Source organism: Strix aluco, chromosome 2, assembly GCF_031877795.1.
Source record: "Strix aluco isolate bStrAlu1 chromosome 2, bStrAlu1.hap1, whole genome shotgun sequence".
Classification (NCBI taxonomy): Eukaryota; Metazoa; Chordata; class Aves; order Strigiformes; family Strigidae; genus Strix; species Strix aluco.
The window spans coordinates 36303681-36320749 of NC_133932.1; the positions used below are offsets into that span (position 1 = coordinate 36303681).

General features: G+C 37.5%; 1 protein-coding gene across 4 annotated transcripts in view; it reads right to left on the reverse strand.

Moving 5' to 3' along the window:
• HLCS (holocarboxylase synthetase) overlaps positions 1 to 17069 on the reverse strand; it is a 126255-nt gene that overhangs the window by 11548 nt on the left and 97638 nt on the right. For all 4 annotated transcript variants that reach the window (XM_074814334.1, XM_074814335.1, XM_074814336.1 and 1 more), the window contains 2 exons: positions 1621 to 1688; positions 469 to 629 (listed from right to left, as the gene is read on the reverse strand). In XM_074814334.1, the coding sequence (XP_074670435.1) occupies positions 469 to 629; positions 1621 to 1688 (229 nt within the window). The remainder of the gene's footprint in view (positions 1 to 468; positions 630 to 1620; positions 1689 to 17069) is intronic.

Here is a 17069-nt window from a genome sequence, read left to right on the forward strand (position 1 = left end):
AGTTTTCAACCTTAAACAAGGGTTGGAAAAATCCTTTAAAAGGGATAAAGTGACCACTGAAACAGCACCAACAAAAAAAGCAGAAAAGGATTTGTCAATTTTATTCATTTTTCCCTCCTCCCTCTTCTCTAACTCCTTCAAAATCAAAACAAATTAACTCAATTGTTAGACAAACAAAATTGACGTTTTCTTTACTGCCAAAGACTGAGTCTTAAATTTCATAAGATTATGAGTGAAATGAGTGTAGTATACTTAATCAGCTCAGTAAAAGACAGTATTCATCATATGTATAGTAGACTTCTTAAAACATATAAATAATCAAGCACGTATGAAGGCTAGGTTTACCACTATATTAGTGCTGAAGAACTATATTATGCATTCAGTCATTCTACACATAGAAGACATAGTTAAAATCTGAATTTAGTGAAAATGGAAACAGGAATTTTGAGATAAATTAGAATGACATACCTCATATCCCGGTATTGATCTAACTGACTCTACCACTGCCAAGGACACCAGGTGTTGAATAAAAGGAATTCTCTGGCCTAGGTTGGAATGTAGAGGAATGGCGATATGTAAAGTGGATAGTGCACAGCCAACAGGACTGAGCCAAACATTTCCACCACGACCTGGGGAGGGAGAGAAAAAAACCTTAACTTCAGCTCAAGAAAAAAATATTTATAAAAAAGATCAGTTTGTTAATGTGGACAACTACAAAAGAAAAAGGTTCAATAGTGTCCATCCAAGAATCTACTATAAGTCCTGTAATGGAGTTTCTAAACTAATTTTGAAAGAAAAATGGTTTAAGTGCAAAGTTTTTTCTTTAAAAAAAACAGCGGGTTGTTCAATGGGCATGCTGCTTCTCAATTTCCTAGAATGTCCTAAATGACTTGCTTTCAGGATTTTCCTGGTATCTGGTAACATACACAGTTCAAAAAATCTTACTTTGTTTAAGTGAAGAAGTATTTGTGAAAATGGTCTGTGTGCATCTAAAATTCATCCACACTGTGAATCAACTTGACACAAGCTAGATCTGTGCTGAAAGCCAGGTAATCATCTTCATGTAGATCTGTGCTCAGAAGAGCTTATTAGTGTTCTACTAATGAAATGAATGTGGCTTTTAAATCAGCGCTAGCACCTTCCTGGGAAAGACACAGAACTTGCTTATACTTATCTGTAAAAGATTGTGAAAGTCCACATGACAGTTCAGGCACGTCTTGCAGACTCAAGAAACCTCTATCTCAGAGCAAGTCAAGACCCAGCCTTGTTCCAGTTCAGTCAAAAAGAAGTTCTGATTTGGAAGTCTGACTTGTATTACACTACATGTAGTGATGGCAGTTTCCATGACTGGGGAGACTTTTTGGCAGAAACTAGAAGACCTCTAAATCATTTCTGCAAAAGCCACCAAACATCCTGAAAATGTTTATTTTGGTCTCTATTAACTTAGGTTTTGAGTTTAAATCCACAGTTCAAGCAGGAGGAGAAGAGGACACAATTATTCTACAGATTGTATTATAAACAATACTCATAATGTTTCTTTAAGGCAGCTAGGTGACATTAGAATGTCCTGTTTCATATGTTTAATACACATTTATTAGCACTAGAAGGAAACTTACTCACCTTTCCCTTGTGTTTGTCGAACAGCAATTGCTATTAAACCCATCTCCTCAGGCAACTCGAACATTAACCTGCCAATTAGGAAAAAAAACCCCATGCTTATCAGCTGGAACACTAGGCTACATTCATGAAAATCTAGGCTTAAATATCAGGTAATATTTTACATTAACATTGCACTACCATTTATCCATTTTCAGTTAACATTTATTCTTGACCAAAAAGCATTAGAATATTAAAAAAAGATTAACTGAAAAATGATAATGTAAAACATTACTGTATCTATTACACTGGAAAAAGTTATAGTCATAGTTCATTTAAGGTGCCTTCTGATAACATACGTTTTGCATTTCTTCACATTTTCTTGAAGTGCTTACTTTTTGCGTGTCACTATCTTCAGTAAGTGACAACTAGCAATTCTACACATTTGTTTCTACTTACAGCAAATTTTTGTTCATACTACAGAATATAAGAGCAGCAGTTTCTGATTATTTAGAAAACCAATATGGTGGCAATAAAGCAGTTTAAAAGATACACTATCCCCTGAGAACTAATTATGATTTAACTACAGTAAATAAATCTACACCTTCTGAGAACTCTAGAGAACACTGGCTTATTTTAGGCTTGTGTTCTGCTTTTAGAATAGTTTCACTTAAAAGAATACTAACTTTCCTCTGGGGATAAGTAGAAAGTGCACTTTAACACCACCAAATGAGTCAATGCTAGATGTAAAGAAAGAAGAAAAAACCCCACTTTGAGAACTTCGTTCAAGCCACTTTAAAACAGATCTGAACTGTACTACAATCCTCCTCCATTTCACATATTCAGAAAGAGTTCTTTAACAGATAAAACAGATATTCAAGATGTTGCCAGCAAGGTAAACCAAGAAAGTGATATATAGCCTACAAATTTGCTTCTAACATGGGCACAAATATCAAGTTGTTCATTCATATAAAAGCAATCTTGTCTTGGAGATAAATGCAGTCCAAATCAGCAAAAAGCACAGTTCAAAATTATTTCCTCTGAATTTCAGATACGTATGGAAGGCGTTTCAAGTTCTACAATCAAGCAAGTATCCACAGGCAGCAAGGACCAGCTGCAAGCAAAAATGTCCCCCCCATCGCCCACAGACACATGCCTTTAGGCAGGTGACAAGCGAAGGAACTCTCATCCCTCCTGCTTCACAGGCTGAAAAGCTGGGCTTCAGTAACTCTTGGAGCTCTAGTGGTAGCAAAATGGAAGTAGGATTCCCAAGGTTTCAGAATATCTTTCAAATGGCTGACTTGCTTTCATGATGGTCAAAATGGGAGGTTATTGGAGGGCCCAAGAAAGTCTGAACCACAAATGTATTTGCTAATTAGAAATATTTGAACCCAAACTGACAGAAGCTGTAACAGGCTCCACAATGTTTTCCTACATTACTCCTGAATCAGTGAGACATTATCGAAGAGCAATAGCCAGAAGATCTCTTTGCCAGTCCCCTTCCAGTTCATGTGAAATACAGCTCGGTAATTCTTTCCTTTAGACCCTATGGATTACACATGAATCAGGCTCGCTTATCTACCAGCAACCTTAAACATTAAAAATATACCTCTTCTTATGCTGGGACCTAGGGGAAAACCCTCCGTAGCTCATGAGGCTTCAGCCCTGTCTTCTGGGAACAGCATGATTTCAGTTACACCACCAAGTTCATGGTTTTGCAACATGAAAATCTAATTTAAATTTGGAAGCACAGTTAGAAAGAGATTACAGGCTTTGTCGAAATACACTGATTTTTGTTACTTCTCCATTCACATATTTGTTTTTAAATAGGAAAAAAAAAAAAAGTCATGTGCTGCCTTGATGGGAGGAAAATAATCAGAGCAGGAAAAAAGTTAATTATGAATCCAAAACACAGGCTTCTAGAACAAAGAGATATGATTAACAGAACATATGAATGTAGCTATTAGAGGCTTGGCAGCAGGTAACAACATATTAAATGCAGAGACTGAGTTTGTACTTTTAAGGGTCATGAAGAAATTCTTTAATGGACACAACATGGGGAAGTTGTTAATACCCAGACTGATACAGCAAGAGACAGATAGATTTATTTTTACTGCTTCCTGAGATTGTGCTGGAATTACCATGAAGCCTATGATAATAAATAACCCCACACAACTGCCCCCCCAAACTTCGGAGCTTTGTAAATTGTGTGTGCTTGTTAGCTTTTTTCTGGGAGAAACAACTTGGATTTTCCCTACCAGAAAGAATAACTGTACGTGCACTTTTTTACATATTGACTTCCCTTCTTTTCTTTCAACTTAATCAGTTGCAGATTTAACGATTTCATTTTTCTGCAGAGTGACTTAATCACAGTGCTCACCACATTTTCCCCATGAAATTTCTTCCTTCAAGAAATTCTCTGTTCTTTTTCATGCCCTTTAACTAACTTGCTCTACATATTAAGTCAAAAGACCACACTGAGATACAAGAGTAGGGAAACATGAAACATCTGAAGACATATTTACTCATCAGGAAGAATATCAGATGCCACCTACACGACCATAGAAGATGATACTAGAATTTTATGTAAATTTTTCTTTTCTGCTTTGAACATTTTTGTGGTATTTTCCAAAACGTGAGCAAGGCACTTTTGGTATTCAAGAATATTAAACCAGCTGAAATATTAAGAGAGAGATTCTAGCACAATTTTTTATACAAATACCCTCCCCCTGCCCTGAAGTGCATACTATGAATGCTGTCAAGAATAATAAAAAATACTTAATTGTTTTATAGAAATTTCAAGTCTAAGAAGGACTCTGTCTTCATGGCTAGTCAACACAATGACTTTTCTTCCTACGTGAACATAAAATGGGAATTGAAACCACAAAAACTATGTTTGAATAATGTTAATGGCCTGACAACTATAAATTTCATTGATGTTGTGGGTTTAAGATTGAAACTCTCATTAATGCATCCTGCTGTGTTACAGTATTGCAGAGGTATTACAACAGGCAGCATTACATTCCAGATGTTAAAATACCTGGGCACAAGAGGGTAAGTTATGAACAGATTTCTCCCTTCACTTCAAGTTCCTTGTCTGAAAATCTCACTCTCAAATAGCTTGTTTATAGAGTATTATAAAAGCAACATAAAAAAAAATATCAATTTTTAGTCAAATGGAAAGGAACACACCTTTTGACCAGTTTCTTGTATTATTTTGGACAAAAAGGTGCCCTGAACGCTTGCTTTACTACTTTCTATCTACTGTTTCTGTCCATTCTGTCCAATTCGGAAGTGAGCAGTGTGCCTACTAATATTTTTCCTAAACTCTCCTCCATCTCCTTTTCATAGCCCTCAACTACATGATGCTGTGTGTGGTTCCAAGCTCTGTGTGCTGAACAGCCTGCCAGAGGGCGTGCTGGCCAAGCAGAACAGGTAACTCTTGAGTCCATGCTGCAGACTCCTTGCTGCCAGCACTGATCTGGGTTGCTCTCCCCTACCCGGAAGCCTGTTTTTATGAGAAGGTGAGTACCTGAAGGAGCTCAAAGATACAGAGCTCTTCTGTAAAACAGGCAGTACACTGATTGAGAGCTGGTGGGCCACGATCAGGGGAGAAGCCACCAAGAACAACATCATGGTGGGAGTCTTACAGACCACTTAATCAGAAGGAGGAAGTGGAAAAAGTATTTTTTGAGAAACTTGAGAACATCTGCAGATCACAGACTCTGATTCCTATGGGAGATCCCCCTCTCCCAATATCTGCTAAAAGGCAAACAAAGTGGGATACAAGCAGTCCAGCTGACTTGTGGTTGATGCTATGGACAAGCTCTTAACACAAATATCAGATGATCAACTGGAGTGACTGACTCGATCTGCTACAAACAAGGGAGAGATGACTGTGGAGGTGGTAATCTGTGGCAGCTTTGGCCATAGCAACCACGAACATGCTCAGGATCCTGAGAGGAACGATGAGGGCAAGTAAAAGAGTACAAAACCTGGATTTCACAAGAGCAGAATTCAGTTTATTCAGGGACCTGATAGATGGGATCTTAGGAGAAGCAGCTCTGAAGGGCAAGGTAGCTCAACGGACCTGGTCTTTAAAGACAAGCTCCCAGACAAAATAATGGTCCATCACAATACTGAGAAAAGTAAGTAGATGAACAGGGAGTCTGGTTTGGCTAAAAAGGGAATTCATGACCGTAGAAAGAATGTCCAAAAGAGATGAAAGCAAGGAGAAATGCTGCAAAGGAGAAATGCAGAAACATTGTCCAGACAAGTAAGGATGGTATTAGGAAAGCTGACGCTCAACAATAGTAGATATTGGCATGGAACATAGCAACAAGAACTTCTACTGCTACATGATAAGAATAAACAAGGAAAACATGGGCTCGCAGCTGAGGCAAAAGCACACCGGACACACCTAAGGCTGAGTTACTCAATGCTCTTTGCCCCAGTCTTCACCAACAAGGTCTCCCAGGCCTTTACACATACAGACAAGGCAGAGAGGAAATACCAACAGTAGAAAAGAGTTGATCTCATGAATCTCTTGAGAAATCTTGACTCATATAAAACCATGAGAGCAGATGGGATGCATCTGAGAGTGCTGAGAGAGCCAGCTGATGGCACATCAAGGCTGTTTTTTATCATCATGGTCATGGAGACCAGGGAAGTCCCAGATGAATGGAGAAGGGCAAATGTTGCAACCATCTCCAAGATGGTCTTCCACAGCACCCCTGTAATCCAAGTTTGGCCACTGTGGTCTAGATGGATGTACTATCAGATGAGTAAAAAGTGTCTCGATTCTGGGACTGAAAAGTAATGTTTGTACTCTATCTGTAGGCTGGACACAACTGCAGTTCCTCAGGGGTTTATCCTGAGACCTATCCTATTTAATATCTTAGTATCTTTACCATTGATCTGTAGGAGGAAATGGCATGCACATTAATCACATTTGTGAATAACACTCACCTATGAAGATAACTAAGCATTGGAATAGGATGCACAGAGAGGCTGTGGAGCATTTCCATCCTTGGAAGTTTTGAAGACCTGACTGGAAAAAGCCCTGAGCAAGCTGGTCTGAATTCGTTGTTGACCCTGCTTAAAAGAAGGAGGTTGGACTAGAGACCTTAAAGGATCTCTTCCAATCTGACTGATTCTTTGACTCCAGGAAATGTACAGTAACTTGGTATCTCTGCTGTGTCTGGCTGTCCTTTAAATTTGGTTGAAATCAGTCAGAAACTAGCCATTAGCTACTAATTAGTAGATTAACAATTTAGCACAAAGGTGGTTCACTGGAATCCCCTATCCCAAGTAGGATTCTAGATTAAAGTAATTTTCACACTCTCTTACTGGTCTAAATATTTAATTTTATCCATCTTCCACTTCCCATGCAGTATTTTATACATTACCAGGTGCAATATGCAGGCTCCCAAAAGACTGACTCCCACAGTTGGGACAGGTAGAACACCACCTAAACTGTTAATCCTCCTGAGGCTTATTTAAATGATAGGAATCTTACTGCTCTGCACTGTTATAACTTTGCCTATATTCAGCAGGCAAAATATGTGCCAGAATACACTATTACATGAAAGCACTCTTCTGTTCTATTGCAAAAATTCACAGTTTCTTTCACTTTATAGTGGGTTTCCCTATAGCAATGTTAGTACAGAAAGGACCATTTAGTGTCAAATTCTATTTGAACTCCTTAGATACATGAGTGAGAAAAAGCATTAAGGGATTGTCCCAGACTTGTGGAAAACTAAAAAAGTTCTGAAATCTTGGACTACTGGTTTCTTGTACCTTACTTCAATAAATACTACAAAAAAAAAGATTGTCCTATATTAGTCATGACGTTTTCACCAAGGAATAATCTATTAATACTATGAATAACATAGGTTAGCAACTTATATATACTTTTGCTAGTTGGTTAGTCTTTGAGAGCAGTGCACTAATAACAATACAGTTTCAGCAAAACTATCGTATATAGGAAGACTGTAAGCAGGGAAAAGGCATGTGAGTTATTTTTCAGCTGGATCAATGCTCTAATCTGGCTCACCATAAATGAACACTGCTGTTGGCAAAAGGGAAGCAACAGTAAAAGAGGCCAGTGGATAGAAGGGAAGACTAAATCACCTCTTTCTTACCACCCAGGTACTTATGCTTGATTTAAATTACCATATTATGGCCTCAGAATAGTGCATGCTTTGCCTGTGGAATTGCTTTGAGAATCAGGCCTGCTGAACAAGCAGGGTAAAACTCTGCCATTAAATGCTCATTTTTTCTGCTCACTGCGCTTTTCAGCTGGTAATTTTGTTGTCTCTCTACTTTCATACCAGATACTTTATAATTAGTCCTTTGTATATGTTTATAGGCTTTTCCTCTTAAAAAAAGAAAAAGAGAATTTTAAAACACAGTACCATACAGCCAAAGGTGTCAGGAAACATACCCAAATAAGAAAGGACTCCAAAAAATTGGTTTGCCAACAAAATGCCAGTAAAATTTGAAACCTGGGTTCAGACACACTGGTAATGTTCCAAAACTGAAAACTTAAAGAACTTCTTTATTCAGTAAATCAGGTTCTCTGTGAATATCATCAAGACCACAAACTTACAGTAAAGGAGGGAGTTTCCAAGGGAGATGTGAGGAGAGTTTAGGAGTTTAAGTTGTTTCAATTTTTAATTTGAAAAGCAAAAACCTCTACTGTTTTGAACAATTTATTTAATTTTTTTCTTATAATAAGTAATCTTTTCAATTCATGACCTTTCTTTATTTGAAAAAGCTACCTGAAGCATACTGAAAAGTTAACATAGGACAAATGGAAATGAAACAGATTTCATTAAAAAATGAACTCCAGTGCCAAGATTTAAGAAACAGAATAGTTACTGGAATGCAGTGAAACATATTTATCATAACATGTTAAGAATAGAATCTTCGGAGTGGAATAAAAAGTTATAAACATATTGATCAAACCCAGATCTAACCACTCTTGTCCAAAGTAAAGCACAGTATGGATGCTATAAAAAATTCAAAATATATAGATCAATGCAGTCTGTAGTGATGTCACTTTTAGCAGTGATTTCATCACACTTCATTAGATTCACAAGGTTGAGAAGTGGGCCCATGTGAACCTCATGAGGTTCAACAAGGCCAGGTGCAGGACCGGGGCGATGCTCATTATCAGTACAGGCTGATGGATGAAGGGATTGAGAGCAGCCCTGCAGAGAAGGACTTGGGGGTACTGGCGGTACCCCACCTGCAGTGCTGTGTCCAGCTCTGGGGCACCCAACATAAGAAGGACATGGACCTGCTCGAGCAGGTCCAGAAGAGGCCACGAAGATGATCAGGGGGCTGGAGCACCTCCCTTATGAGGACAGGCTGAGAGAGTTGGGGTTGTTCAGTATGGAGAAGAGAAGGATCCGGGGAGACCTTACAGCACCTTCCAGTACTTAAAGGGGGCTACAGGAAAGGTGGAGAGGGACTCTTTTATCAGGGAGTGTAGGGATAGGATGAAAGATAATGGTTTTAAACTGACAGAGGGTAGATTTAGATTAGATATAAAGAGGACATTTTTTACAATGATGGTGTTAAGCACTGGAACAGGTTGACCAAAGAGGTGGTAGTTGCCCCATCCCTGGAAACATTCAAGGCCAGGTTGGATGGGGCTCTGAGCAACCTGATCTAGTTGAAGATATCCCTGCTCATTGCAGGGGGGTTGGACTAGATGACCTTTAAAGGTCCCTTCCAACCCGAACTATTCTATGATTCTGTAAGAGTGTGCAAGTTTGGTCACTGTCTGAGAGGGAAACCTTAAAGTAACCCATACAGTATGGCAAGAAACAATAGCATTTCAGTAAGGCAGCAAATCTATTTTAAATCAACACTGGATTCACTAACTTACGGTGCGAGACATTGCAAACATTAGGATCTCAAAAGTAATCCATCGTGACTCTGAATTCATACAATATTACTTGAAGTCACCTCTCAGATAAAATAGGAAACCAAGAACTTTTTGCATATGCAGCGATTTTAACTTGATACTCTGGCCAATTTCTTGTCTGGATAATTACATTTCCTTACAAAAATTTCTCTGCAATTTACTAAGACAGCACTTAATTTCCTGTCTTAAATCATACAGGGTGTTAAATAGTTGCCACGTTTCACCAGAGAAGTGATGAAGTTATTCCCAGGTAGCCACTCAAACAGTTAGGGTTAATATAGAAGAAAAGACACTGGACAGATCACCTGAATTAAAGCAAGCATGAAAAAGAATTCTATGTGAGCAGGCACTAGCTGCCCTCCCAGATCCTTCACAGAGGTTTCCATTGCAAACCGGGAAGAAGTAAAGCATTTCAACAAAAACCCATCCATTCCTTGCTAAGCAACTGTAGAAGACCTAAAAAATTAGCAGTTACACTTATTTTCCTTAAATTCATAATTTTTCCTTTATCCTTTTAATATTGGAGTTTCATCAAACCCAATCATACTTCAAATCACAGGTAATTTATAGTTAAGAGAATATTCTAAAAGCTTTTGAATTTTCTTCTGTGATTTGCTTCTTTCTTTTATTTTATGCCTGCAACATATATTGTGCTTCAAATTTAGGCCCTGGTGGTTTATGATAATGGTAATGTGGTTGTTGCTATTAACCTAAGGATGTAGTAAATTTCAAGTCTTCCTAATGCAATGCTAACTGAAAAATAAATTTATTTCTTCTCCTCTTTCTACAGGTACACTCAATAGTTTTCCTACAAGAAAACAAGAGGTAGCATGTTTTTACACTGTTTGACATTTCTTGCGGTCTGTAGATTAGACTTTACCTTTGGGAGACCTGTCAGTTTAACGTTCTTTCTGAAAAATATTTTTAATGTGAAAAAGAAGTAACTAAAATTTCATGTAAATTTCTTTGTTACCACTGTTTTCCTTGGCCAAAAGCATCTGAGTCTCAATTTTAAAATTTCCATGTGTCTCTCACCATTTAATTTAAAAATACACACATAACTTGCAAGTTCTGAACACTTGTTCATACTCTTATTTCTATGATATGGGGTACACTGTACAATGTATGTTACAAGCATCGTCATGAAGACAGTAATTTGACACATTACTTGGCATTAAATAAAATCTTCATAATTTTGCCCAGGTGTTACAACTATTATAAAACAACTATGGTTTCATAAACTGGCAGGTAAAGCACAATCATTTCACTTGCATGTCTTTTTTTCCATTAAGCACTGTGAAATATGAAATGTTTGAAAAAAGCATTACTAACACATTTTTTCTGTGCAAAAGCAATCAAAAGCACTGTATACCTTCTATGTCAATAAGTCCAGAATTTAACTGCAAAACTCCCACAGACAAAAACGTCAGGTTTTTTCTTCTTTTCTATTAAAAAACCCTAGCTGTGTAGCATCAAGAAATTTCTTAAGTATAATGTAAGAGATTAATGCAAAAGGATAAATTTAATGCAAACCTGAGAAATAAGGTATTTTTTTGTTTAAGAAAAAGTGTTCCAGTGAGAGCCATTTTAAAAAGAAATTCTTAGAAAAGGGCAATTTAGCTCTGAAATTTTAGTTATCATTTGAAATACTTTGTTTAGCAAGTAAAGTTTATAATATTATTATTTTTTAAAAGGCATTATTAGACCTGATCAGATTTTCCCACACACATGACTTTTCCTAGAAAATTCAGATTCAGAAAAGCCATTATTCTCCTAGAGAAGGAGGAATTAATTTGTCTGAAACAATGTAATTTTTCCTTTAAAACACTTAACACTTCCTTGAGGTACTTTCAGCCTAGTCAAACATGTAAATTGCTTCAAATATATGGAAATGCTAAAGTTTTGAATTATTTAAATTTTGAAATGTATCTACCCATGGTACCACAACTGGGCTTTCAACTGCCTCAGTTTCCCCTGAAGCCTCAGGTTCCATTAAGGAGCTACATTTGCCATCCATCTTGCGGTTCCTCTTTGTCAAGCCATGTGATGCTTCGCAGGGGATGCACTTTTGGATGAGGAGTCTGGCCTACCAGCCTGAGTATCAACATGGGCTATCCTAACTAGAACCTTCACGAGGCATGAAAGTCCTGTATGCACTTCTAATTCATTGTTGAGCTGACCTGAAATGAAGCATTGAGCTGGCTTATAAATCCTGAACATGACACTTCAACATCCCTAAATAGAATTCCTCTGCAATTTCTTGTTCCCTGTGTGAAGAAAAAACTGACAATACTTCAGCTTTTTTTCTGATTTCAAGTTGCAGATCATGTTAAGAGATAGTAATCCAGAAAAATTATTGCTTTTTTGAAATGGTGAATAAAAAAAGGAAATAAACACAATAGCTGAACTCAGCTGGCTCTGTATTCATGTGTCTAATAATTAAAACACAAAAATGCTCTCATCAAGTACTGGAGTCTTATACTAGTTGCTTCCTCACAGTGCCAACAGAAACCACAAGATTTCTAAATTCAGTATTAAAGCATACAGCACTTTTCTCATGCAAGAGCCAACATCCAAAAACATATAAATAAAGAACAGAAAAGTTCTGTTTCCAAATATGTTGTTAAATATTTTTAAACCTCCTACTGTTAGACTGTGCCAACTTGAAGGCAGACTCCAATAGTTAATTTCATGGGTGATTAAGAATGGATTTCAAAATAAGGAAGTCACTTTATGCTGGCCACAGCATCCTCTGTAGACTCCAGAAACAGTCGTCATAATGTAGACTCTAACCGCAGACTCAACACAAAATGTAGCTGATGTTCAAATCCTGAAACAGTGAATTCTCTTCGTCAGGGTGGGTAGAAGAAAACACAAAGGTCCCCATGTAGCCTCAATCCTTCAAGTTCTTCAAACGCAAGAAAAGTAGTAACTTCCTACTTCTGTAAAGTTCAAAGGAATGCCCAGTTTAAAACAATAAAATATGTACAAATACCTCTTACCATGAGAGGTGGATGAATGGGTAAAGCCTCGAAGTGGAGAGAGCTGACATCCAAGTGGAAAGGGCTGCACAACCATCCTGCATTATGTATCCAGATCATGCCTGCTGCTTAAGCAGCAATTGCTAGAGGGCAAGAAACCTTACAGGTCCCCAGGTAAATCTATACTTGGATCTTGGCATCTTGCCACTTCTCTGAGCAATGACCACTGACATTTGCACATAGTGGATGATGAAGTTTGAATATACCAAATATTGTCAAAGAAAACATGCCTTTCATTCTTGCATTATCCTAGTAAACTCATGAATTACTTGCGAACACTGACAAATACAACATCAAATTCTAACTGTATGTAACTATAAACAGTATTTCAACTTTCTTGTATGAAAACCTTAAAGAAAACTGTAAGATGGCTCACCGCCTGCCATTTCTCCCTCTCCTCCATCTCTGCTGCAGCGTCACTCTGCTGCAGTTTCTCAACAGTCAGGATCTGGTCACAAGTGCTGTTGTCCATTACTAGCTTTCAGTGGACGTGTGATGACGTGACATTCTTGCTTTTGCTCGTCAGATATGTAATCAGCGCTCACAGAGTAATAGTTGAAATCTGTCATAAATAATTTCTGAAACTCCTGACAGACCTCTGGGTCCTCCTTCACCTAATTTTTTTGGTGCATTCTTTAGCTGTAATGTGAAAGAAAATACAGGCATAGAAAAGAAACTTTCTCATTCAGCTTTACTGGTACATTTCTACAAAACAGGTGTTCAGTAGACCCTGACACTTGAATTGAGTTGTACTAAATCTTAGTCAGGTGTGAAGCCTTAGCAGAGGTGTTCTGGGCTAGTAAGTGAATGAGCTGAACCATTCGGATCCCATGCAATAGAAGCAAGCATCAAAGAGAAGGAGGAAGACTTGGAGGATTAGTTATACGATACCATGACTCTTAGCAGTACTTAACACTAAGCAAGCTGAAATTGTGAGACAGACATGGTGGTATTTTATTTTAAATGAAACAGTAAGTTTCATCCAAGGTTAGGGTGGTCTGTAGTAAATAATTCCTTTGGCTCCAGAGAAGGAGAAAAATTGACTGGGTAGAATGTCTTAAATGGGAAGCATCAGCACAGACATACATATGGTACTATGCAAAACCACTCAGAGTTAGTCAGAAATTAATAAAATGAATAAAAGTGTGGAAGAAAAATAGCAGTTGTTAGCACATTTGTAGAAAGTAAAAATCCACCCCACCAGCAGAAGGCTATCTCCCCCTGCCCAGATTTGTAATCACGGCAAAATGAGCCACAGCTGCATGGAAACAAGCTGAAACCCTACTCGAACAACAGGTCGATGCTGACAGCTACAGTCTAAGTCTAAGATACAATTTTACATGACAGTCACAGAGGAAGGAACCTCAAGTGCTGTCTAAGTCTTTATCCCTTCCCTCTTCTTTGTCTGGTAACACTTTCTCTAGACTATTCATAAAAACTTACAGCAGTGGAGAAACAACAGATTACTTAAACAAACTACCTTTCTTTAGAAATTTTAAAGGAAAAATTACTGCATCTGCATTTCTGCATTTAAATGCTGTTCCATACCCACTGTAATGGTCCTGTAATGGACCACTGTCTTGAGTAAAGGTTTCTTTACACCAATCTTTTCTTCTTCTGATGAAAGAAACATAGTTCTTTTATACCCCACTCTCACCATCTAAGGAGTCATGTTTCCTAGACCCTGAACTATTCCCTTTTCTCTGCTTTGTACTGTGCCCAGCAAATCCACACCTTTTGAAGCCTGGTGCTGAAAACTGGACCAATAACTCCAGTTGTTAAGCACTCCCAGTGTTGACTAGAACTGGAAGGGTTACTTTGTACATTTTATGTGTAGCACATTTTTAAACAATTTTGTATGAAGTTCAGTGTCAGTCCTCGCCTCCTTTGTTACAACAGTAAGGTTTTTTTGAAAACCTATATTCAATTGCTGACTAAAACTTCCAGAACCCCTCTTGAAAACTGATATCCAACCACCCTATCTTCATTTAATGATTTGCATCTGATTATTACTCTGTATCGCACTGATCCCTGCCTCCTATTTATTTCAGGCCATTCTTTGATTCATCAAAATTGTTTTAGAGTTTGAAACCTATTGTCCTACAACCTTACAGGTCCTCCCTACAGAGTTTAGTTTTTGATAAGTATACTCTCAATTCTGTCATCCAAAATATTAATGAAAATGACTGAGTTGTGCTGAAGCATTGGCAGATATGAAGCCTCAGCAGTCTGGCCTAATAAGTGAATCAGCAGAACCACTAAAGTCACATGCAACAAAAACAAGTATGGAAATTGCTTAAGTAAAATCAGAAAAACACAAGGAATCTTCTCAAACACATATATCTGATAATGCTGAAGCTCCAAGCAGGGAAATCAGTAACTGTAATCTTCAACATCCCTTTAGATGCCATCCACTTTGCCTGAAGCAGATTAAACTAACCCATGACTAAGAAAGGAACAACTACAAATACAGTAGAAATGGAAACAAGCAAGTCAATTAAATAGGTCTTTGTGCTATAGTTAAAACAAGAGCCTTAGCTGTAGCACCTTAAATTCCTTTATTCCATGAAAAAGTAAAAAGAAATTGCATAACTAGTATATTGGCCCAGATAAAGTGAATTTAGGGAACTACTTTTCACTCTGAGTGCTAATGGTAAATATAGCATTCCTAGGCAAAGCATTTGGATTTTGGGAAAAGTCAGAGCTATTTCCCAAGCCCAAGAAGATCTAATGCAACAGGTAACCCTATTCGGTAAATGATCATGGATTTTGGATAAAACAAGATCCAACGGGTCATAACCTGCTTTAAGAGTTGGAAGATCTTTGGTAATGCACACTCCACATGGGTCTTAGGTTTAAGAAGGGTGTTTAAACACTTAGATGTGATTGATACTAAGGAGTTAAGCATCTAAAAGGAAGAAAAAATGATCACCTTTCCCTTTCTCCACTAACAGAATTTTAACAAGAAACTCTTCATAGAATTAATAAAGTTGCAGTTGTAACTGTCAGCTGTTTGCAGCTGTCTGTCTCCTGCACCTTCACAATATATTTAGTGTTGAATACAACTGAGAAAGAATAAGGTGAGGAAACACTTTTCCTTTTAGGTGTTTTTTTAAAAAGTGGCTTTTTCAACAAGTACTCCATAAATAATTTAGACTTTTTAAACATGGACATAAGACTAACATAACAACACTATGTTTCTATCCATCCAGAATAAACTTGTAAAATTCATCTTCTTATCACCCTTGTTTTCTTTTATGGGGTAACTTTTCTACTGCAGCAAACATAAGCTCCTTGTGTTCACTTTTGAGACCCTTTTCACTATCATTCAATCTAACATCCCACAGTCATCCTGTCTCTGTAGGTCTTATTTTCATTCACAGTTTGTAAGCTCTGGGTCAGGAACCATCATTTTGTGTTTGTATAACTTTTAGCCTCTGAGCCATCACTAGGGTGGCTCAAATGATTCAACAAGAGAAATTCAAATGGGGCTGGAGTTTACACACTGTTGGCTGACAAGGACAAGTACAGGTAAAATACAAGGCACAGACAGCAGTGGCACATCTTTTATCTTTGCCATATCTTAACCATCCACCACAGGGAAATTATTCTCCCTCACATATAAAATTCCCACTAGAATTAGCAGAAGAGACAGAAAGAACTGACTTTTGAGACCAGTAATTGAATTGACTATTACCCAACATATGGGTTCTTATCATGCACATAAACACACAGGTTTTCTGGAATTCTAGGGGCATTTCCCATGTATAGAGACTAAACTGTTTCAGGTATCGAGTTGCAGAAGTGCTACATTAATTCCATGGCTATACATCAGAATGTAAGCAGAGCCTGAAGTTTACTAACAGGCAAGATATATGCTAAGTGCTCAACTCAGGCAGAATACTTTTACACATCAGATACTCTTATGCAGCAAAAAATGGAACATTCATTCCAAAATCAAATGCAGACATGATCAAATAGACCTGTCAATAGGCAGGGCAGACCCTATTTCTCTGGTGAGGTTTTTCGTTCGACAGATCCTGAAAGCTGAGACATGCAGCAATGCAAGCCAAATACAACAAAATGAGCGTAACTCTCAAACTGAAAGTATGAAGCATATATTTACAGTGGGACAATACCTGGAAATTCTCAGTGGTTTAGCAACAACGAAAGATGAAAAGATGGTTTTTTTTAATAAACCAAAATCTTTGCATCTAATGCAGCAACTGAATGGTTGGATATTGTCAAGTTACATTTGCTTATTGCCTATTAATGTGTTTTTATTTTTAAATAAATTATGTATATGATTATCCATTTTTAAAAACTGCTATAAAATCTTTTTAATAGTAAAAAAATTCTTCCCTCAAGTTATATGTTTCAAGTGATAAAAGTTACATTAGCTATTCCGGTATCAGATAAAGCAATGTGGCTTCCAAAATCATTAAATACATTGTCTAGTTCTCAATTTTAAATGCTTTTTTAAAACTCTACTGTCA